At 36.7% G+C, this 24,328-nt stretch overlaps 1 protein-coding gene across 1 annotated transcript in view; it reads left to right on the top strand.

Annotated features, from left to right (window-relative positions):
* The window catches only part of KCNJ3 (potassium inwardly rectifying channel subfamily J member 3), a gene marked incomplete at its 3' end in the record, with an annotated part of 138,880 nt that extends 115,428 nt beyond the window's left edge, over positions 1-23,452 (top strand). The window contains exon 3 of the mRNA XM_081095680.1: positions 22,866-23,452. Within this exon, the coding sequence (XP_080951806.1) occupies positions 22,866-23,452 (587 nt within the window). The remainder of the gene's footprint in view (positions 1-22,865) is intronic.
* Positions 23,453-24,328: the final 876 nt, after the last annotated feature.

Raw genomic sequence — 24,328 nt, 5'->3', positions numbered from 1 at the left:
GCTTAGGCCTGCTCCCTGGTGGCAGAGGGCAGGCCCAATCCCTAGGTGCAGCCCCTGGTCAGGCTCAGAGCAGGGCCGATTGGGGAGTTGGGGTTCCGCCCCCAGTCATGCACAGAGCAGGGCGGATTGGGAGGTTGCGATGCCACCCTCAGTCATGCTCAGGGTAGGGCCGATTGGGGGTTGGGGAGCTCCCCCCTGTCACGCAAAGAGCAGGGCCGATCAGGGGGTTGAGGAGCTCCCCCCAGTCACGCACAGAGCAGGGTCAATCTGGGGGTTGGGGAGCTCCCCCCTGTCACTCACAGAGTAGGGCTGATAGGGGAGTTGGTGCACCGCCCCCTGTCACCCACAGAGCAGGGCTGATCAAGGGTTTGGGATGCCGCCCCCTGTCACACACAGAGCAGGGCTGATAGGGAGGTTGTGGCCCCGCCCCCTATCACACACAGAGCTGCAGGGCGATCAGGGGGTTTGGGCACTGCCTACTGTCACGCTGATCCCGGTGCCGGGAGGCCTCTCAGCTCTGCTGATCCCGGTGCTGGGAGGCATATTACCCTTTTACTGTATAGAATAGAGTCCTGGTGCATGGGTGGGGGCTGGCTGGTTTGCCCTGAAGGGTGTCCTGGATCAGGGTGGGGGTCCCCACTGGGGTGCCTGGCCAGTTTGGGTGAGGGGCTGAGGGCTGTTTTCAGGCTGGGACTGAAGCTCCCAACTGCTCCTTTTTTTCTTTTCTTTTTTTTTTATTCTGGGCCAGCTTTAGCTCTGAGGCTTGGCTCCAGCTCTGAGGCCTCAGCTGCTGAAAACAGGTATCTGGTTTGTTTCGGTTCTATAATCAAAACTCTGTATCAACTCCAGCTCTGAGATCCCAGCTCTCTGAAAGCTTGTTTCTGGGGTTTTGTTTAGCTTCTATATTCGTTACAATGTTTTTTAAACTGCAAGCTCAGAGGCCGGCAAGGCAGGCGGGGAACGTTGCAGTCCTCCGTCACTGAAGCAAGCAAGCCTCGTGTTCAGTTTAAGCTGCCTGGCTGCCGGCCGCCATTTTGGCTGGCAGTTAATTTGCATATCACCCTGATTAGCCAATGGGAAGGGTAGCGGTCGTACGCCAATTACCATGTTTCTCTTTTATTAGATAGGATGTATAATTTGGAGTTTCTCTATGTTATGGGGGAACAACATATTCTTCCTCTATCTCAGAAATCCCTCATGGGAATGTAAACAGCTACAGTCTCTATGGAAAAAAGTATGGCACTTCCTCAAAAAATTAAGAATAGTTTATATGTGATCCAGTAATTCCTCTGCTGAGTATCTACCTGAAAATTTTGAAAACATTTATTTGTAAAGATATAAGCACCCCTATGTTCATTGCAGCTTATTCACAGTGGCCAAGACTATGGAGACATCTAATGTGTCCTTCAATAGATGGAGAAGAAGATATGGTACATACATAATGTGGGATACTATTCAGTCATAAGAAAAGATGAAATACTGTCATTTGCAACAACATTGATGGACCTTGAGAATATTACACTAAGTGAAATGAATCAGTCAGAAAAAGCTAAGAACTATATGATTTCACTTATATGTGGGATATAAAACTGAAACTCATAGACACAGATAATAGTATGGTGGTTACCAGAACCAAGGGGAGTAAGATGGGTAATCAAAGGAAAATGAGGCCAAATATATGGTGATGAAAAATGACCCTTTTTTATAACCTTTTAAAAACTATTTTAAAAGTCATTTTATTGTTGAGAGTATTACAGATGTCCTCCATTTCCCTAAAAAACCTATATAGTCTTATTAACCAATGTCACCCCAATAAATATAATAAAAATATCCTCCTGGTCGCAGCCAGGTTCTTACATTGTACATTTTTCCAAAAACAATTCTCTGTATGATTTTAGTATCCATTGAATCATTTGGAATTGCAAAATGGTGGTAATTTTCTAATTTTATTATTTCTTTCACAATTTATTATCTGGAATCACAATGTAAAAACAAAACAAAATGCCTTTAATGTTATTTAGTTACCCTGTGTATTAGTTACCTAGGACTCCTACAATAAATTACTACCCACTGGATGGTTTAAAACACCCTTAAAAAGTTCTGGAGTCTGGAAGTTCAAGACCAAGATGTAGCAGGTTTGGTTTCTCCTAAGGTCTCTTTCCTTGGTGTGCAAATGGCGGTCTTGTCGGTGTGGCCTTAAACCACCTTTTCTCTGTGCTCATGAATCCCTAGTTTCTCTGTCTCTTATAAGAATAGCAGTCATATTGGCTTTGAGTCCCATACTGATGAACTTCTTTTATGTTGATTCTCCCTTTAAAAGCCCTGTCTTCAAATACAGTCACATTCTAAGTTACTGGATTTTACATATTTGATATATAAACTTTGAGAGTACAAAATTCAGTCTGCAACACCCTGAAATTTAATTTTCTCCCTTTAACTACCAATTTTTATAATAAAAGGTTAGTGCTCTAGCTACCTCCAGTGAATACCACATATTTTGCTCTGACCGGGTATTTTAGTTGTTTGGAGTATCAGCCTATACACCAAAAAGTTGTGGGTTTGATTCCTGGTCAGGACACATACCTAGATTGCTGACTTGATCCCCGCTAAGGGCACATAAGGGAGGCAACCATCAATGTTTCTCTCTTATATCAATGTTTCTCTCTTCTCTCTCTCGATTCCTTCCTCTCTCTCTAAAAATCAATGAAAACATATCCTCAGGATTTAAAAATATACACAGAGATTTTATTTTTCTCTTTTATTTTGTTTGAACACTTTATCTCTCTTTATATCTATCTCTATATACCTATCTATATATGTCTATATCTATATCTACATCTATATTTCTCTTGGGAAATACGTTTTTAAGTGTCATTTTGAGCTCATGATTTTTTATACATAGTGTTTCTATTAATTGTACTTATTCTTTTGCTGAAGATTTTTTATTGATTTTTTTTTTTTAGAGAACTAAGGGAGAAGGAGAGAAACATTGATGTGAGAGTGAGACATGAATGAGTTGCCTCTTGCATACCCCGTCCTGGGGATTCAGCCCAAAATCTGGGCATATACCCTGACTGGGAATTGAACTGGCAACATTTCGGTGCCTGGGACAATGCCCAACCCACTAAACCACACAGGTCAGAGCGTTGTTATACTTTTTCATACTGAAATTCTTCATCTTTCATCAGTACTAACCAGATCAGCCTGGTTCCTGTGTCCTTTTTACACAAACCCACTAGACTATGACAGTTTTTCAGCACAAGATGTAAGAGTCTCATTTTGTGTTTTGTTATCTAAGATCTGGAATGAGCCAATTCTTCAAAAAGTCTAAGATCATGTGTGTGTGTGTGTGTGTGTGTGTGTGTGTGTGTGTGAAAATGTATTGAGAAGCCATAGCCTGAACACAGGAGTCAAAAACATTGACAATGTATATTTCCTTGAAATACATTATTTTCGTGGGTAAATTAATAGGCAGTTGACTATTCAAAAATAATCTACCACAAAGCTTTAGAAGTTCGAAATTTTATTAAAAAATATTTTACCAGTACCTTTTCTAAATCTATTTATCTATAAATCATTTTCTGAAAAGTAATATAAAAATTTTTATTAATTATATTTTCATCTTCCTAGGAATGGCTTTCTCACTTAAAGAAAGCAAAACAAGAGAGAGCTCATGGACATGGGCAACAGGGTGGTGATGGCTGGGGGGAGATGGGTAGGGATAGAACAGGGCATAGAGCGGATAAATGGTGATGGAAAAATAAAGAAAATAAAATAAGATAAATTTTTAAAAATAATAAAGCTTACAGTAACGAGCACCAAAAACCTTTCCAAAAAAAAAAAGAGAACCTGCATCTGATAGCAGAACCACACCAAAGATGGCACTCCTGTTGCTTTAGAATGGATATTTTGTCAAAATATTAAAGATTGAATTTATTTTCTAATATGAAAGATGTTATTTTAATGAAGTACATAATACCATTATATTCATTTTTAACATCTTGGACTTTAACAGATGTTTCTAATAATTCATATTGAAAAATAATATTGGTCAAGCAGTAACAAAAAGTATGGTGTATAAATCATACATATGCAACAGAGTTGACTTTTAGCCATGTACTTCTATACATTAATGTAATAATATAAAGAATAATTGAAAAATAAAAAGACAATGGTACCATAAGGAACAGTTAATGTTGATACAGAATTAGAACATAGAAGTGGAAAAAAGGTCAGGGTAAACTAAAGAGGAGTGAGATGCCATAGAAACTTCCCATATTCTCTCTTCCCGTATCATGTCAATGACCAAAGTCCAACAATAACACATGGTTTTATTTATTCATTCTTTTTTTCCTCAGTCAACAAATATTTTTCAAGCATCTAATGTGGCAACCTCATCGATCTTAATGCCAACACCCTTACATGTTATCTCCTGTCTATAATCTTACTGCTTTCATTAGCCCTTCAATAGATCCATTCATTGTCTTATATTGCCCTTCTCAATCATATAAATTACATGTGTATTAAAAGACTAATTCATCTATTGCTTCCTGTTGAATAGTGTTTCTCCTCTCATCCATAATGCCCAGTATTGATTAGATTTTCTGTTTTGTCAATATTTATACATACATTTTTGTTTTATTCATGTTGCTTTTTGTGAGGTATTTATTTATAATTTTGTCTTCTGTATATGGCTATGAATTCTGTGGAATCAGAGGGTTTATGTCATTTACTTTTCTCTGCTGTCATTACCTTTTAATGTTTAGCATAAATGATGCACTCATCATATAACTGTTGAATTGCATGAGTGAATTTTTAAAAGAGCTACCACCTTCTTGACGTAAAAGATATTGGTGTGCAGTACTTGGATTATTTGCTTTGGTTTTTAAAGGGATGTAAATGTGGGGAAAATCTATTTGGATTTAAATTATTCTACACTTGATATTACATTACTGTAATATTATTTTATTGATATTTATTTATAAACACACTCATGTAAGTCTCCTTAAATATTAACCATCAGCCCTTCATTCCAACAAAGTTTTGAGTGCGTAAAATTTCAAAGTCACACTGCATCAAATTTTAGCCCTTGCAAAGTAATTTAAAAGGCAAATGTTCATTGAGGGTCTACCACTGAAATAAAACCAGTGAGTAATCTATAAGAAGCTTAAAATATTAACCAAAGGACTTATATGTGTATATGCATAACCCAAGGACACATACAATAGTGCAGTGAAGGCTGGGGAGGGGGAAGGTACACGATGGAGATGGTCAATGGGGAAAAAAAGATGACATCTGTAATACTTTTAACAATAAAGATAATTTTTAAAAAAATAGAATGAAACCTTGCAATCTGCAATAATATAATGGACCTAAAAAAGAGTATTGTACTGAGTGAAATAAGTCGGACAGAGAAAGACAAATTCCATATTGTTTTATGTATACATGGATTCTAAAATACAAACTAAATTAACAAGCAGAATAGAAACAGACACATAGGCACAGAGAATATTTTGATTGGTTGCCAGATGGGAGGGGATTTGTAGGGATGCATGAAAAAGGTGAAGGGATTAAGGAGTACAAATTGGTAGTCACAAAATAGCCATTGAGATAAAAAGTACAGCATAAGGAATATAATCAATAATATCGTAATAACTATGTATGGTGCCAGGTGGGTACTGGGTATATAAGAGTGATTACTTTGTAAGTTATATAAATGTCAAATCACTCTGTTGTACAACTAAAATTAATGTGATATTGTACATCAACTATAATTGAAAAATTATTTTAAAAATAAAGTAGAAACATTATTATTAATATCCAATAATAGAGAAAAATTTCAGGTGGAACAAACTGGGCCAATTTAAGTCAGTTTAAGCAAAGCCATCTAGAAATCCCAAAGGCAATGAGATAAAGCAGAACAGATGAAGATTCCTGCAGACCACAGTCACAAACTTGCAAAAGCTGTATTAGTGCAGGTGTGACCAAGGCAATGGACAGTTGTGTCAAGTCATATCATGAGAAATACATGGGATAATCATAGCAGCAAAGGCACTGAGTAAATTTTTGGCTTGGGTCATGTCATGGCTCATGATTATGAAAATGAGGTCTAAAAAGAAAGAGGCTTAAGATATAGCTCTTTCTTGCAATGATACTCTTTCTCCTGAGAAAAATGTAAATGCATTTACAAAATGGGAAAACAGTGCTTATTTTTAAATCATATGAAATAGACCATAAGTATAAATTGTCATGTATGGAAACCAAGAAGCCAAATGCAGCCACAAGAAAAGGATGTTGCAAGAGCCATATGAAGGATTGTGTAACTAGATGATAGCTTATATAACAAACACATTTCTAGTTAACCTTCCAGGGTATGCAGGCCAAAGCAACTGCTTAACAATAAGGTCTGCAGAAAAGGGATCTTGTAAAGCACAGGTGAAAATGACCATGTTCAGAGGCTATAAAAGCGAAAAGTTTAAAAGGAAATAAATCCCAAAGGGAAGTGATCACTTGCTAGATATGTGATACATTTAAAATCCTTCAATGCGTATGTATTTCCCTTAAAGTTTAATCTGCTTACTATGGTTTCATGGTTTCCCATGACCTGGTCACTGTCTGTGTTTTTGGTGTCTCATCCCTTCCTTCTTTTTCGGTGTCTCATCCCTTCTGTTCTTTCTTGGTCCACAACTGGTTTTCTTCAATATATACGTGAGGTGCTTTCTGGCTTCCCCTCTGGTATGCAGAGCTCTTGGCCTGGGACAGTCTTCCTCCCAGCTTACTCTTTCCTTACCTGTCTTGGAAAGCTTCACTTTCCTGGACTTGTAATGACCATGGTGAATGCATCAGCTCTGTGTCCCAAAAGAGCCTGGAATAAAATTCATCATACTTCAATGAAATGTTGTATTTAAAAATATATTCTTTGCTAGACTCATGAGTCCACTAGCACAGAGGTGAAACCTGTTTGGCCCACCTATTTATCATCATGAATTTTCATCAGGGCTGAGAGATGTCATCATGGAGATGGCAACGAGAACAGCAGTTCATATGGATCTTAGCTCAGGTGAGAGGCTATTCTGTTCTAATGTGAAGCACAAGGTTAGGCGGAGGCATGACACCCAGGCTGCTCCCTTGGAAAGTTCTCCCTCTGACAGAAGTGGAAAATCTCTTGTTGTTCTCTCTTCTTGTTCATTCTTTCAGATATGTGAAGCCTTATATCCTTTCAAAATCAAGAACTTTTGCTCTAAATTATGAGATAGATTTAGGGGTAAAATATTTTGTTTAGGTTCTTCAAACAAAAGTCAGTGGGAAAGTAGAATTTACTTAACCATTTCATTACAGCAAAAGATGCTTCTAGGCTAGGTATGCTGGCATATATAATAGATTTTATATAATAGTTAGGTCTACATTAATAGACTTAAAAATAACTGTGTAGTAGTATGCTTTCGTTCACCCTCTTAGTTCTGTTACTTGTCTCCTTACCCTAGTTAAGTAGAGGTCAGTGTAGCTGATAGGACCTCAGGATAAGCTGAAGGACGGACATACAGATACTGTTTTTAAATGGCAGTAGAGAAAGAGACAGATGACCATTCCCTTCACATTTTCTAACAGCCTGAGCTATTAATTAAAATAAAGGGTAATTAAGAATGTAACAAAAGTTATACTGAGAGTTAAATTAATCTAAATAACTTAGACAAGATCACAACTCTTCAGTTTAAAGCTGGGATTTAGATTGTATTCAAATTATGTGGTCAGTGAGCCCATGTTCCCGTTTCACTTTTCTGGTGTTGACATCATCTATAAACAAAATTGTGTCATAGGTAAAAATAGTTAATGCTGGCACATGTACAGGAGGTTACTCCTCTGTACCTCAGTTTCCCTCTTGGATACAGTTGGTGTTTTAGATGGTATTTCCTGAGTCCTCTCTAACTCAAACTATTCTGAGTTTCTTCAGTTGCACTGCGCAGGCCATATGGTTATTCATCTTACAATAAGCATAATTCTTTGTCTCATCATACTCCTTAATAACATACATCTTCTTCTTCTTACTATTTTCAGAAACATTTTTATTGACTTCAGAGAGGAAGGGAGAGAGAGAGAGATAGAAACATCAATGATGAGAGAGAATCAATGATCGGATGCCTCCTGCATGGCCCCTACTGGAGATCGAGTCCGTAACATGGGCATGTGCCCTGACTGTGATGGTTCATGGGTCAACACTAAACCACTGAGCAACACTGGCCAGGCTACAAAGTACATTTTCTTTGCCTATTTTGCTCAGATAGTCCTGGAAATGAATAGTGAATTATGGCTGCATTTGAACAGATTCCTATTAATTATAAGAAAGTTAATGGCTTCCATTAAAACTATATTTTAACCTCATCTAGATCACTTGAAGATTATTGATCCTATGTGTTCAGAAAAGAGTGTTGGAGAAACAATTGTGTTAAGATTCGCGTCAAGCATTTTTTTAATCTGATTAGTTGCTGAGACCTGGCTGGTGCTCTGTCTGACCAGGAGTAAAACAAAGAAGCTATAATTAATGCCAGATATAGAAATGGAATTTGAGGTGACATTTCGGTCATAACATTTCCTTTGAGCTTAGCAGAATGAAGAGACAGTTTAGCATGAAGTACTGTTCTTTCTTTAATGATTAGATGAAGATGGTTGTTTCTTTCATGCTACTGGCTGCTAAGACTATAAATTGGCAGGCTCAAGGGTACAAAACTGTCTGACCATTTTAATTCTAAAGTTAAGAAAACAAAATGTTATGATTTAATTTACTATTTTAATCTCCCATTTCTTACAAGAAGTACAAGTAAAATTTCATGGCATGGCCATTTTCATCATTCTAACAATAAGAAATCATTGGTTGCCAGTCTTTCTCACCTTCTAAATCCAATAAGTTGTCAAATCCTGTTAAATTTGCCTCTTAAATAAATATCTTTTCGATGCATCTTCACAGACACTTGCTTGGTAGCTGTCTTTTACCACAGCTTCCCAACTGCTGTACCTGCTTCAGTCTTGCCCTGAACAGTCAAGGTGATTTCTGCAAAACACTATCAGACAGTGTCAAGCCTATGATAAAACACATCACTTACCACCCACTGAGGGGAGTAACACATTTTTTTCAGGTGATAAGTACAATTTTCCCTCAATGTAGAATACCAAAGACTTGTCTACAACATTAATCTAGTCCTCCAGGAAAGCGAAGAATGGAAATGTGAGGAAGGTCAAGGTAATTGCCAGGTGCTGTGGACTAGCTTTGGGGTGTGGGGAGGGGGCACATGAGATTAGGTTAAGAAATAGTGTTCAGTGGCCAATTTCTATGAATGAGGTGTGGACTGGAGGCGAAATGGGAAATGTCTATAAAAGGTAGACAGAATGTATAATCTCCTTCCAAAGTTAATCAATATCAAGAACAAATGAATTACAAAATAATCTCTCAAGGTCATGGCAAATCTTTTTAACTGTGCCTGCAGTCTAAGTTGTGAACCTGGTTTTGATTATGTTATTGCACTCTGCAGGAGCAAATCTAGGCAAGGATGAATGCTTCCATCATTTAGAACATTCTCTTTAAGGGGAAAAAACAAATACAACATTATGAAATCAAATTTATGAAAATGGAAAAGATGCCTGCTAGTGAAAGTCCTTGAAGCTTAAGCTTTATAAGTATCATGTTAAATCTGCCTCTGGCAGATTGAAGTCTTGAATGTTTACCTTCTGTTTCTTTTGAAAAATAGTAAATGTACTTTTCTCTTTCTTTTATGATAATAGGAACATTTCTTCATTAAGATCCTAGCATATGCTCTTAACTAGCATAGGCTTAAATCTAAATAATAAAAACCCAGTGGTTGTAATGCTGTAACGACCAAAGACCAGTCACCAGGAGGTGCCTTGATGCTGTGTCCCATGGTGCACCGAGTCTGGGTCTCACTCGATTTCACATGCTGGGCCCTAGTCTTATATAATAGTATTTATCATAAGCACTACTTTTTCCACCATTTATTAGATATTATATGTACTTAAAGAACTGATATCCAAAGGAAAATTAAGAAAATGATGTATTACTTGAGGGAAGAAGCAGATAAGGTTACTTCATATCTTTTTCGTGGCTTGATGGCTCATTTCTTTTTATCATTGAACTAGAGGCCCTGTGCACAAAATTCATGCACTGGGGTGGAGGGGGGGGTGGCGGGGGAGGGTGTCCTTCAGCCCAGCCTGCATCCTCTCCAATCTCGGATATCCCTCACAATCTGGGACTGCTGGCTCCTAACCTCTCACCTGCCTGCCTGCCTGATTGCCCCTAACCACTTCTGCCTGCCAGCCTGATCACCCCCTAACCACTCCTCTGCCCATCTGATTGCCCCCTAACGGCTCCCCTGCTGGCCTGATTGAAACCTAACCGCTCCTCTGCCAGCCTGAAGCCCTCTACTTTCCTTCCCCGCCAGACTCATCATCCCCAACTGCCCTCCCCTGCTGGCCCAATTGCCCTCAACTGCCTTCCCCTGCAGTTCCAATCACCTCCAACTGCTCTCCCCTGCCGGTGCGATCGCCCCCAATTGCCCTCCTCTGCAGGCCTGATCTCCTCCAACTGCCCTTGCCTGCTGGCCATCTTGTGGTGGCCATCTTGTGATGATGTGGGGGCAGCCATCGTGTGATGATGCGGGGGTGAGACACCACCTAGACTTTTATTAGTATAGATAATATCCCTTTGTATTGATATAAACCAGGTTTATCCATTGACCCATTGAAGGACATTTTGGTTGCTTCCAGTTTTGGAAATTATGCAGGAAGTTGCTATAAATATTTGTGTGTAGATGTTTGTGTGGATATTATATTTTCAACAAATTTGGGTAAATTCTAAAGTGCCTAATTGCTGGATTATATGGTAACTAGAGGCTCGGTGCACAAAAATTTGTGCACTTGGGGGGGGGGAGGTCCCTCAGCCTGGCCTGTGCCCTCTTGCAGTCTGGGACCCCTCGAGGAATGACCACCTGCTGGTAATAGTATGTTTAATTTTGTAAGAAACCATAAAACTGTCTTCCAAAGTGGCCGTACCATTTTGTATTTCCACCAACAATGAATGAGAATTCCTGTTGTTCCAAATCCTCACCAACATTTGTTGTTTTCATTCTCAATTCCCTGATGACATATGATGTCAAGCATCTTTCTATATGAGCAATTGCAATTTGTATATCTTCTTTGATAAAATGTCTGTTCAGACCTTTTACTCATTTTTTTAGATGCAAGGTTATCATGTAAAAAAGAAGATAGTAACTATTCCACAGAGAATTTGAAAACAAAATAATTTATTTAAATATTGTAGCATAAATTCTAGAATATATGTGCAGTAGATATTAGATGATAGTGCTGTTATGGATTATCTAAATTACTTTATAATTATACATCTGAAATAAAACTTACTCCTCAACTAGCCTGCCAATTAGCTTTCATTCCCATTTTTAAGAAAATCATTACCTCAAATATTTTTTCTTTTTATTTCACTTAAAATAGTTCTATTATTCTTGACGCATCCCCCAAATGCAAATTTCTGTCATTTCTTTCTGTAGAAATTTGGTTAAATAAAGACATGAATTAGTGAATGAAACAGTCTCAGAATAATTTTGGATAATTTTATGTCAATATATATGAAAGAGATGCCCGGACATTGTGGCTCAGTGATTGAGCATCAACTCAGGAACCAGGACATTATGATTTGATTCAGGTCAGGGCACATGCCCGGGTTGGGGACTAGATCCCCCGTAGGGGGCATGCAGGAGGCAGCCGAATAAATGATTCTCTCTCATTTTTGATGTTTCTATCTCTCTTTCCTTCTCCTTCCCTGTCTCCCTGTTTAATATATATATATATATATATATATATATATATATATATGAATGAAAGAGGATTAAACAAATACAATTCAGTTTTTGTATTTGTATTTTTAGGTCAATCAAATGAAATATTAATTTGTTAACTTCTGGATTGTTTATCAGGCAGAGTAAGATATTACTTGAAATAAAATAACTCATGATATTAAGCTATTTTCTAGTACTTATTTGCATTTGTTTTTTTGAAAAGTCTGTTAAAATTGGTAGAATATATAAATTGTAGTATCTGATTATGAATAACACAAAATTGATACCTGTGGCCACCAAATAGGTCTGTTCTTTACCAGTTATTAATTCTATCTTATAATTTCTAAGTGGACATCTGGCCTGGAAGTTTGATTTACCACATTCTAAGTGGATTAACTCACCTGCCTTTCCTCTTTCTTCACCACTAACTTCCTTGATTAGAACTTGGCTACATTGTTTTTGCAACATTAATAAGCCTTTGGATATTAAGCAGTTTTATATGTTGTATATCTTAGTATCATCTATATGATGTAAACAGTTCTGCTCATAACTTATATGACATCCTGCCAAGATATATGTGATAAAATTTCCCCAGAAAGTCACCAGACCAGCTGAGAATTTTACCCTTAGACCTTGGTTCTCTACATTAACAGAATGCATGTTGACAGATCATTTGTCATTTAAAACCTGGGAGAATATCTAGGCTGCTTTAGGAGTTGAGCTGTATTTTAACCTAAACCTACAGAGTTTGATTATTTGCTTTCTGCAAATGTCAAATTTAAGGAAGTTACTGTTTGCATTTTATATGATATTTTCCTCAGCATTTTTATATATTTGCCTTTTTTGAGATATTTTTAACTAAAGTAAATTAAAATACTATCAAAGGAGATAAGAAATTATGTAATTTGGGAAACACTTTATAGTTTGACTTTTAAATGCTTGTTTATGAGGGCAGAAAATAAAATTTTTTCATAAGACTTACATGTGCTAACCCAGTGGTCAGCAAACTGCAGCTCAGCAAACCGTAGCTCGCAAGCCACATGCGGCTCTTTGGCCCCTTGAGTGTGTCGGTATTTTGTGGAAGACCCACACTCAAGGGGCCAAAGAGCCGCATATGGCTCGCGAGTCACGGTTTGCCAACCACGGTGCTAACCAATCATTTATTTTTCTTTAAAAATAGATGTACTAAAATATCATGTATTTGTGATTATTGCTGTGATGTGGCATTTCCACACTAAAATAAAAAAAACACTCAGTAATAGTTCTCATAAAATTATATGGACTTTATTTTTCATTTAGGCTCAAAAATAACATAACAGCAAAATTAGAAGCAAAATGCTCTGACCTTTCCCTGAAAAGCATAGAACCAGAACAACTGCTGAATTGCAAATATTTTTTCAGGCTCCATTCTAAGCCTGCAAGCAAACAAAATGTATGTGAATTTCTGCCAAAGAAGATGTTAATAGAAGGGCTTTAGTTAGTGATTTAAAAAGAAGTAGCAGGCTATATAAAAAGTAAGCCTGCCCTAGCTGGTTTGGCTCAGTGGAGAGAGTGTTGACCTGCGGACTAAAGTGTACCGAGTTTGATTCCAGTCAAGGGCACATGCCTGGGTTGCGGGCTCCATCCCCAGTGTGGGGCATGCAGGAGGCAGCCGATCAATGATTCCCTCTGATCATTGATGTTTCTATCTCTCTCTCTTTTTCCCTTCCTCTCTGAAATCAATAAAAATATGTGTGTGTGTGTGTGTGTGTGTTTAAGTAAGCCTATTTTATAAAGTGATCTGTTATAGCTTCATGAGGGATAGAAATTTCTCTAAAACTAGGTTTAACTAGAGATCAAGTATGCAAGTGTATCTTAATATGCAATTAATTTAGTTATCATGTGATTTAATAATTAAATGCAGATGAATTTAACCTCTCCAGTAAAAGTATGTAGACAATACATTTATTGGTATATAATTTTACAAAAGTGAAATTATAAACTAACTGGTTATCTTTGAATGCAACTTACCAGCAAATGTGTCTTACTTCTTTGTGCAAGAATTGTTCATATTTTATAGAGTGATTATATATAATTTATTTTGAGAATTTCCCCCCTACTTACTGATCAAACTAAACTTTTAGTATATATGTTCCAAAGCCAATTTTGGAGTTCATGGGTAGACCTGATCTTTTCCTTGAAAGCATCCTATATAATAAAAGCCTAATATGCTAAATGCCCAGTTGTCCAGTCAGTGGTTCAACCAATCAAAGCATAATATGCTAATGATATGCTAAGGCTGCTCAACCACTCGCTAAGATGTGCACTGACCACCAGGGGACAGACGCTCCAACTGGTAGGTTAGCTTGCTGCTGGGTCTGGCAAATCGAGACTGAGCGAGATGGGCTGGGCATGCCCTGGAGCCCTCCTGCAGTCCCTCCCTGGCTCTGATCATGCACCGGTGGGGTCCCTTGGTCCTGGTCTGTGCCCTCTCGCAATCAGGACCCCTCAGGGGATGTCAGAGAGCCCATTTTGGCCCGATCCTGCAAGCCAGGCCTAGGGACCCCACTGGTGCACAGATTTGTGCACCAGGCCTCTAGTAGAAAATAATTAAGATGGACATATTACAGATATCTACTTCATTAATAATTATATTCCTTGTCAATGACAATTACTCCTGGTGGTAAATAGATTGCTAAAGTATGTAGAAGTTAACTTCTGCACAGGCATTTTTAACCTTTCTATTCTTCCTCTTCCTCCAATCCTCCTACTGTCTCTCCCAAGACTTCATTGAGTATCTGATGCATTGTACAATGTTGGATACTAGAGATGCCAAGGTGGATAAGAGCTCCCTTAAGAGCTTGTTCTTAATACAATATGATTCTTTAACTGAATGAATGAACAAATAGGAACATTATACAACAAAATGTGTGTAAATGTCTTTTCCCCACCTCAGAATGTGTTTTTCTCACATTGTGAATATGGACTGTGTGGCTAACTACTACTCATTTTCAAGACTAGGTTTAAACATGGAGGTTGAAAGGATTCAACCTTTTTTTTCCCCCCCATTGCCATGGCACCTTATAATTTAGCACCTAGGAGAGTGCCTGGCAGAACAAAGATGTTTCATAAATTAATAAATGTTAAGTACTACTACTGATTGAATTTAATTGTGTATGTCATTGAAATATGTACAGTACCTAGATAGAGAGGAATGTGGGTGCATGTGCCTGTGCATGTGCACATGTGTGCATGACAGTGATATACATAAAAGTCAATAAATTAAAATTAAATCATAGAATTAATAGCATATGATCTGAGCTTTGAATATGAATTATTATGTCAATGGGTGGAGAGATGGAAGAGGATATTTCAAGCCATTGAAAAAGCATGGACCAAAAAATGTGCATGGGAAACAATAGTTTCTAATGGGAAAGTTGTCCAAGAAAATAGAAGCAGAATAGAATAGAGGTCAAAAAAGCTGGCTCTGGAATTGGAGGGCTTGAGTGTATTTCTTGACTACAACCATCTCTTGCATATATCATTGGACAAGATATTCCCCCTCCTGATAAGTCAGTATTGTTATCTGTCATATGAGCAAAATAATAGTTCATTCTTCTTAGAGTGTTGGAGAGAATGACACAATAACATACATAGTACAAAACACTTAGCACCTGGCTGGTATTGTTTACCATGTATTATGGTTATTATTACTAAGGTTTTTAGAAGAGATAAAATGTAATGGTAACTTAGAACTAGATTTTGAAGGAACTAGGAAGACATGATAGTAATTTTGGGGGTTATTGTTTGTTTCTTTTTTCAATTTATTTATTTATTTTGTTTTAATATTACATAGTTTAAAAGTTACTTATCCCTACCTTCTTATACCATCACAGTAGGGCAGGGTAGGTTTTCAACCTATTTCCACCATCACACCACACAAAACAGTTTTGAATTTTTATTTGAAAGCAAAGTTTTAGGAGTATCTTTTAAAAACAGGGATTAATCTAAACATTTAATTATTGTAACTTACATGTAACATTTTTTAAAAGTTTACATATGTGTTGTTGCTTCGAACAGTATTTCAAACAGTTTTCTTCTCAATGACTAGGAATCATCTTCTCCAAAATAAATTAATACCATTGTCATCTTAAAGATGCTGTTTTCTTTCACACTAGAAATTTATTACATTTTTTCTTAGACAAATATTTTTTCTGATGTCAGGCTTATAATATGGGTTATTCCCCAACAGTGATTAGGTTGCGTTGTGTCTATGACATTATGACAGTAAGATGTTTTGGAAGCTAAAGGTCATAACTTTGCAGGAGTAAACAATGACATGAATGAATTTAGGTTGCTAATCTTATATAATAAAGGCATAGGATGCAAATTGTCCCCTCAACCAGGAGTTCGACCAGGGGGTGGGGCCGGTCGGCGGAAGAGAGGGAGGCCCTGACTGGCAGCCAACAGCTGCTAGGGACCCTACCAGTGCATGAATTTTGTGCACTGGGCCTCTAGTGTTTCTATAATTGGCAATACAAGGAAGCATGTTATAGTAGATACTATGAAGGAAAAGAGAAAACCAAGTGCTAAGAATGGAACAATTCCATCGTTAGGTTAGGGGAATGAAGGAAGTCAGTTGAAACTGAACTGGGAAAGTTCTGTCATACTTCTATATGAAGTCAGAGTGGAGAGCCAGAGGTAGTGCAGCAGAAGTTAATCTATTTTGTGAGATGTAGTTGCTACTGTAAAGTTAGTCACATTAGTGCAGGGCAGGTCAGATCGACAATGCTAGACTTGATTCAGTTCATAATGTGTGTATTAATAGGCTTTTTTCATACTCCAAATAAGTATAGACAACATGGTCTATATCAAATTAACAGAACTTAACAAAGTGGAAATTACTTCATCTGTTTAAGTGGAGCCTAAGAAATTAGGTGATCACTAAAGAATTGACATATAGCTAAGATGACCTTTTAGTTAATTGGAACCTCAATAATAATAATGATTGATAATAGCTGATAATAGCTACAAATTATTGGTAGCTATTACCAGGTAATATAGTAGACTTATTAAATAGAATATATCATTTATAACTGTAATAAACCTATAAATTACATATTATTATCTCTTATTACTATCCATATTTTATCTCAGTCAGATAACTGAAATAATATGCCCAAGGTCTTACTAAAAGTGTGTGGTTAAAACAGCAACAATCTCAAATTTACATTCAAAGTCCATGTCTTTCAAATATATTTTTAGCAGTATGACCACAAACTCCCTGTTGGATTTTCTACCTGCCTTTGACTATAGCACCTGCACTTATATTTCTTTTTGGGAGCTAACGTGTTCTAGTGGTCATGGTTGAAAATTGGCTTTCCTTTCTTTTGTTCTTCTGAGAACTTAGAAACCGAAACTATTCCTTTTGAAATATTTGGTACTAAACTTCTTATTGACACTTTATTTTCTAACAAATATAATCGGGGCTTCCTTCTTGTTTTTATTTTTTTATTTATTTTTAGAATTCTTTGACCTAGCTTGAGCAATAACAGCAAACTGATACACGAGAACACATGGTAAGAACAACTGCTTGTGAATAATAGAGGATAATACTGGGTTGACTCTGTGCCAGAAACTTCTCTAAAAGTCTATCTGAACAGAGTACATTGAGCTTTAAAGAGATTGCATCTGTTTGAAAAGTAAAGTTTCTGGAAGCAATTACATATTCTTAGCAGCTTTGCAGCCTATATCCCTGAGGAGCCTGATGTCACAATGGTAGTGTTATTGAACAGTGGTGTACACAGTGTCTTTATGTTTTATTTAACAAGATTTCTTTTAAGTATCATTTGCTTCCTCAAAAAGTTTATTCTTTAAATTTGGGTTCAGTTCAGTGCAAGATAGTAGAGATTGTGCAGAGAAAGCCAAGTAAACATTACAGTTATTATGTCTTGGGGGATGGGTGAAATTTTGGAAGTACTTTAGGGAAGAAACAGCTACAGACCTTGTTCAATAATCTTCAGAGCAAACCAGAGAGCGGTCTAGAAAATTACTTTGTAAATATAACTCATACTGTGCATGCTAAGCTATTCATCAATTGCCCTGTTGAAGAAAAATAGGCAAAAATGATAAATTTAAGGAATAAAAACAAAATATGATTTGGCTGAATTTCGCAGTTGTGTGTGTATGTGTGGATGTGAGTGCATTATTAATGACATTTGTAGAATAGTAGTATAGCCTGTATTTAAGGACATTTCTGGGAAAAGATGGCCAATACTTATTGTGCATCCAATTTATACATATTCATTTAATCATCACAACGTCCATGTGAAACTAATGAAATCAGCCCTTAATTTACAGAGTTGTTCTGAGGATTCAAGATAATATGCAAAAAGTGCTTAGAAAGACACTTGCACGTAGTAAGCCCTAAAGGGATATTAACTATTATTATTATTACATGACTTAATTGAGGATTTGCTTTTTTTCTCCTTTTGTTTACAGTGTACATAATGAAACACAACCACCATTATAGGAGAATCCTCTCTCTCCTCCCACCTCCACCCTAGGCTCCCCCTTCTCCCCACTCCCAATCTCTCCCACTTCCCACCTTCTATAGTAAGGTTACGATAAAGCCTCCACTGTGCAGAAGCTATTGATTGTTTGATAGTTTCTGTGTCTCAGCAGTCAGACAGCCCCCTTGGCCTGGTTATATTGTATTTAACAATCTCCTACTCACCTCATGTCGGCGACATACGTACCACCCCTGACCAGGATATATTGAGTTAGAAGAATTCTGAAAGGTGAATAAAGGACTTGTCAAATAACAACTCACTTTGCCATGTTCACTTAAAAAGCATTCAGGCTTCTTATTTGAATGAACATTCTATTCGGTTCAATAGATGGTCATAATAGCATGGTGGAAAGGCAGAATCAGGAAAGTAAAAAGTAAAAAATAAAGGTGTTAGCCTACATTGCTTCTGTCCTTTTAGATTGACATATTGACACTGGAATGAATTAGATGAAACAATAATATATAGAGGTTTTATCCATGAATCACAGAATAAATCCCCACCCCCACCCCTCAAAAAAATGTTTTTCATCTAAGGATTCAAAAGTCCCAGCTATTTCCAGAAGCAACATCTGTTGCTTTGCCAGTTTCCACAGAGATGAGCTTGTGTTGATTTTCATCACATTTGTTCAAATCTGGAATCTGGTTAAAACATGCAAACAGTTGCATTGCCAGTTAAGTGATGCATCATATCGTACCCTTTGAATAATGCTATTTTTCTGCATTAATTTTGATTCCAGTGACATTTTCAATTATGGATCCAAGTATGAATTATTTTAAAATAATTTGGGTTAGAGTAAGAAATAGAAAATAACACAGTCTAGAAGGAAGAACACTATGATACATACATGTTCTTAGAAAACAGAGTTATACTTTAAATCTTTTCAACTGGAATTTGTATTTTTTTTAGCACCATTTTTGGAATAACTTGTAAAACGAAGTAGTCTCTCAATCGCATGTTATGTTAGCACCTTGTTTAAACTACGGAGTGACCATCATAGACATTTCCTGTTACCCAACTTTTAATGCTTTCCTATCGTTATCCAGAGGTTGATTGCATATGAGTATTTTGAAGTGAAGCCATGTATAAAAACTATGATATTTTTAAAATGGAAATGTCTGATGTTTGTGTACCTATATCTAATAAAAGTGTCAAAGAAACAGCAGAAGAACAAACAAAGGTTAACGTGCTGGCAAATATTCTTGGGATCATGACCGAAGTATGATAATGGGTTTAGTCACTCAGCTCGCTGCAGGTCTTTGCAATACACCGAGTCCACAGTCAGCCTCTCCTGCTATTGTGGTATCAGAGATAACAGGTGGAAAATATTAAGAAACTCTAAATGTTGCAAACATAAGTAATGCATTTTTTCTATATTTTAAAAAATTTTAGATATTTAATTGACCATTTATAAAAGAGATTTGCTATCTGATATCTAGTGATTTTTAAATTTAATTTTCTTTATTTCTCATATGGGACAAATGACTAATATGTCAGAATTTTTCCTTATGTTAATTCAATATAACTGATTTACAGGAAGAACAGGAATTGCAAGTGATCACTACAGAAGGATAAGCACAGCAGTCATAATTTTCTGAGCATTGCCTAAATACTAGGCTTTGTTCTGTACTCTTCACTTATCTCAGATTCTCAACAGCATTATAAAGGAAGGTGTCGCTATCTCTACTTTGTAAAAGAGAAAAACCAAGGTTCAGAGAGCTTTAGGTAATTTTCACAAGTTATTTAGTAGTGGAATTGGTAGTCAAATTCATACACTTTTGATTTTAAATTTTGTTCCAGTGTTTTCTCTATTGGTAGAAATAACTGAACAAATCCAGGATCTAAACTTTTAATACTAATATTGTTATCTTCATATACAAATACTAGAGACCCGGTGCACTGATTTGTGCATCAGTGGGATCCCCAGGCCTGGCCTGTGGGGATTGGGACGAAACTGGCTCTCTGACATCCCCCGAGGGGTCCCAGATTACAAGAGGGTGGTTCTTGGGTGATGCACCCCGGAATTGGGCTCCCTCCTCTCTGGTTCCCGGTGTCACCAAAGAACCACAGCTGCCAAGTCACCCCAGCATAGCAGCTCCTGTGTTGATCGTCTACCCCCTGGTGGTCATTGCACATCATAGCTACTATCTGGTCGGATGGTCAAACAGTCACTTAGGCTTTTATATATATATAGATTTCTGGGGGCTATTCCTCATATAATGTTGATTATTAAGACTGATACTTGGTCACTAACAGATTTTTAGCATCATAGTTAAATTGATAGGTTCCTTAAAATTGGTTTCTTAACAAATATACAGATGGCAAAATAAAAACAGCAACAACAACCCCAGAAATTAGATTAATACTGACACCTTTTTTTTTTTCCTACAGCTTCTTAGATTTGCTCCCAAGAAAGGTCAAGATATTTAAACTCTTTGAATAACATATTCTTTATTTTAAAAATGGATGTAAGAATATTTCCATATCAGGATAATATTGAAGATTAGAAATAATGTAGAGAGAGAAGCTAATAGTACCTGAGATATGATAAGTATTTATTTTTGATATAAGTTTCTTTTAAAACTTTCTGGAAAAAGACAGTATTATAAGTGGCAACAATTTATTCTTTGGTGATATATAACTGATAATAATATAAGGTGAGATATTTGGAAAGAATCAATGAAGGATTTATCTTTAATATGGCTTTTTAATTATGCACTTTATTCTAAGTATTGTATGTATAATTATTAGTCAGGGGGAAAGGACAGAATGTCCCTTTATGCAAACTATTCTAGGCTTAAACACAATAGAAATTATTTATAAAGTGACAAAGGGAGAATAGAAATGAAAGACAAAAGACTGTCATTGTTTAAATTACACTTAATTATTGAGGAGATGCATTTTTTTAAAGATTCATCTATCATTTTACATTGTAATAGCTTCTAATAGAAGTCTGAGAATAAAGGTAGAGGGAAATAGTAAATTTTGCAACTTAGAGAAATTGTGTCTTTTGACTAATATAAGACTGAAATTTGATATGTTATTAATTTATTCATGGACTTCCAGTCTTCACACAATGAATATTTACAAGTTGACTGATTTAATAGTAACTCATCCTATATAATAAAAGCCTAATATGTTAAGTGTCCGGTTGTCTAGTCGTCCGTTCAACCAATCAAAGAGTAATATGCTACTGATATGCTAAGGCCGCTCAACTGCTCGCTATGATGTGCACTGACCACCAGGGGGCAGACACTCTGACTGGTAGGTTAGCTTGCTGCTTGGGTCTAGCCAATCGGGACTGAACCAGGCAGGCTGGACATGTCCTGGAGCCCTCCCGCATTCCCTCCCCAGCAGGCCAAGCTCCCGCATCCCTCCTCAGCCCCGATGGTGCATCGGTGGGGTCCCTCGGCTTTGCCTGCATCTTTTCGCAATCAGGGACCCCTTGGGGGATGTCGGAGAGCCAGTTTAGGCTCGATCCCACAGGCCAGGAAATGCCTCTAAGCTATCAACCTTTATGCACCAGGCCTCTAGTCTTAAATATTTGTTTATGAAGAGAACACACTTGCGTAAAACAAACTAGCATGAGGTAAATGTCCAAGTGATATAATAAATAAATAGTAAAATTTGGCATTTGATATCCAGCATCGGTTTCAGAGATTCTTATAGCAGGAATAGAACTTGAAACATCACGTGGCCCAGATTACTGATTTTAGCATGTAGATTTCTAACTTGACCAAAACTTTACCTGGTCTTAAAGGTCCAAAAGAATGGAGCCACCACAATGACTTCCCATTATCTAACAAAGACATATTTCCAACTTTTATTTATTTAAGAAATACTTGGGTTAGTTATTTTTGCTGTCATTTATAAGAACAAACTGTGTGTAGACATTATACAACATATTTTACATTTCTGTACATGTTATTTATTATATTTCAATCTCAGAGCTGTCCTGTGGCACTGGTGTTATTTTCCATGTTTTATTCAACAGAATAGGGAAGTGATGCTCAGTTAAATATATTTCATAAGTTTACACGATGGTGATGTTTGGATTCAAAGGCAAGTTTGTTTCATTAATCACACTGTTTCTTGAATGATGGAAAATTATTATGTAATTTCTACACTTATCTCCTTATAGAGATAAATATGTTGCTATTGTTGCTATTATTCAATGCCCTTTTATTTTGGTTTATGGATAAACAATTAAGTATGCTATTGGTACATTAACTTTTAAACATGAAGTGCCCCATGTTTTTCATTGGAAGAAAGTATATGCCTCTAAGCTACCAACCTTTATGAAAACTTTTAACATATTCTGTTACTTATTCTACTCAGATGGACACTCCAAAGCTTAAATAAGAAACCAAGATAAATTCCTTAGTTCAAACTAGCTTCACTTGTGCTTCCACTATGCATAAGTTTTATCAAGGACTTTTTTTTTTTTTTTTGCTTGCAGGGATGACTTGTCAAGCTCGAACATCATACACTGAAGATGAAGTTCTTTGGGGTCATCGTTTTTTCCCTGTAATTTCCTTAGAAGAAGGGTTCTTTAAAGTTGATTACTCCCAGTTCCATGCAACATTTGAAGTCCCCACCACACCTTACAGTGTGAAAGAACAGGAAGAAATGCTTCTTATGTCATCCCCTTTAATAGCACCAGCCATAACTAACAGCAAAGAAAGACATAATTCTGTGGATTGCTTAGATGGCCTAGATGACATTAGTACAAAACTTCCATCCAAGCTGCAGAAAATGACGGGAAGAGAAGACTTTCCCAGGAAACTCTTGAGGATGAGTTCTACAACCTCAGAAAAAGCCTACAGCTTGGGAGATTTGCCCATGAAACTTCAACGAATAAGCTCAGTTCCTGGCAACTCAGAAGAAAAACTGGTATCTAAAGCCACCAAGATGTTGTCTGATCCCATGAGCCAGTCAGTGGCTGACTTGCCACCCAAGCTTCAAAGGATGGCTGGGGGAGGAGCCAGGATGGAGGGGAATCTCCCTGCCAAATTAAGGAAAATGAACTCTGATCGATTCACATAACAAACACCCTCTTAGGCATTATTTACTGTGGGATTTAGTAATAATCTAATATTTGGCTGATGAGGGAATCCTCTCTAAGGAATCTGAAAGGTACATTTCCTCCCCAGTCAGATATGCTTATTTGAGAAGCCTTATTTCCCAAGTACTACTACTGTGCAGAAAGCAAACGTTGTGAAGGGAGGGCATCATAAGGAAATTCCTACTAATGGGCATGTATTATCACATCATGCATGCAATAATGTGCAAATTTTGCATTTAGTTTTATGGCATGATTTATATATGGTATATTTATATTGTATATTCTGGAAATATATATATATATATTTAAAGGGGTGGTATTCTCCATGACATTTCTAATATGTAAATTAAGCCGAAGATGAATAGCTATCTTTCAGGGCGATAAAACTACATATATGTATGTATATGTATATACACATATATACATATATATATGAACACACACATGCATACATACATATATATCAGATAAAATTGTGATGTTTTGTTCAGAGTTGTAGTTCTTGTGCATGTTTACTTTATTAAGCTAGGAAGGCTACTGGCATTAATTATTAATACCAAATATTTTAGCCTTAAATTATTTGTCATTTTTAAAATCTAATTTAATGTTTTCTGCTGTTTAAGGTCCTGAAAGGGTTTCAATTGTACTTTATATGAGGGAGTCACACAAGTCTGTGCTATTTATGGCCCTGCCAAAATATAACCATTATATATTTAACTTGTAAATTTTAGAGTATATCAATATGTTGAAGATTTTTTACAATTTTTAAAACTTGCTAGTACTGGGGGGAAATAAAGATAAATAAATTTGAGAATTGGTCCTCTCCTGGACTAATTAAAATCTGGACACCTGTTTTG

Source organism: Myotis nattereri (genome assembly GCF_964212035.1).
Source record: "Myotis nattereri genome assembly, chromosome: 7".
Classification (NCBI taxonomy): domain Eukaryota; kingdom Metazoa; phylum Chordata; class Mammalia; order Chiroptera; family Vespertilionidae; genus Myotis; species Myotis nattereri.
Note: the sequence above shows the minus strand (reverse complement) of the source record. Positions and strands in the feature narration are given on the sequence as shown.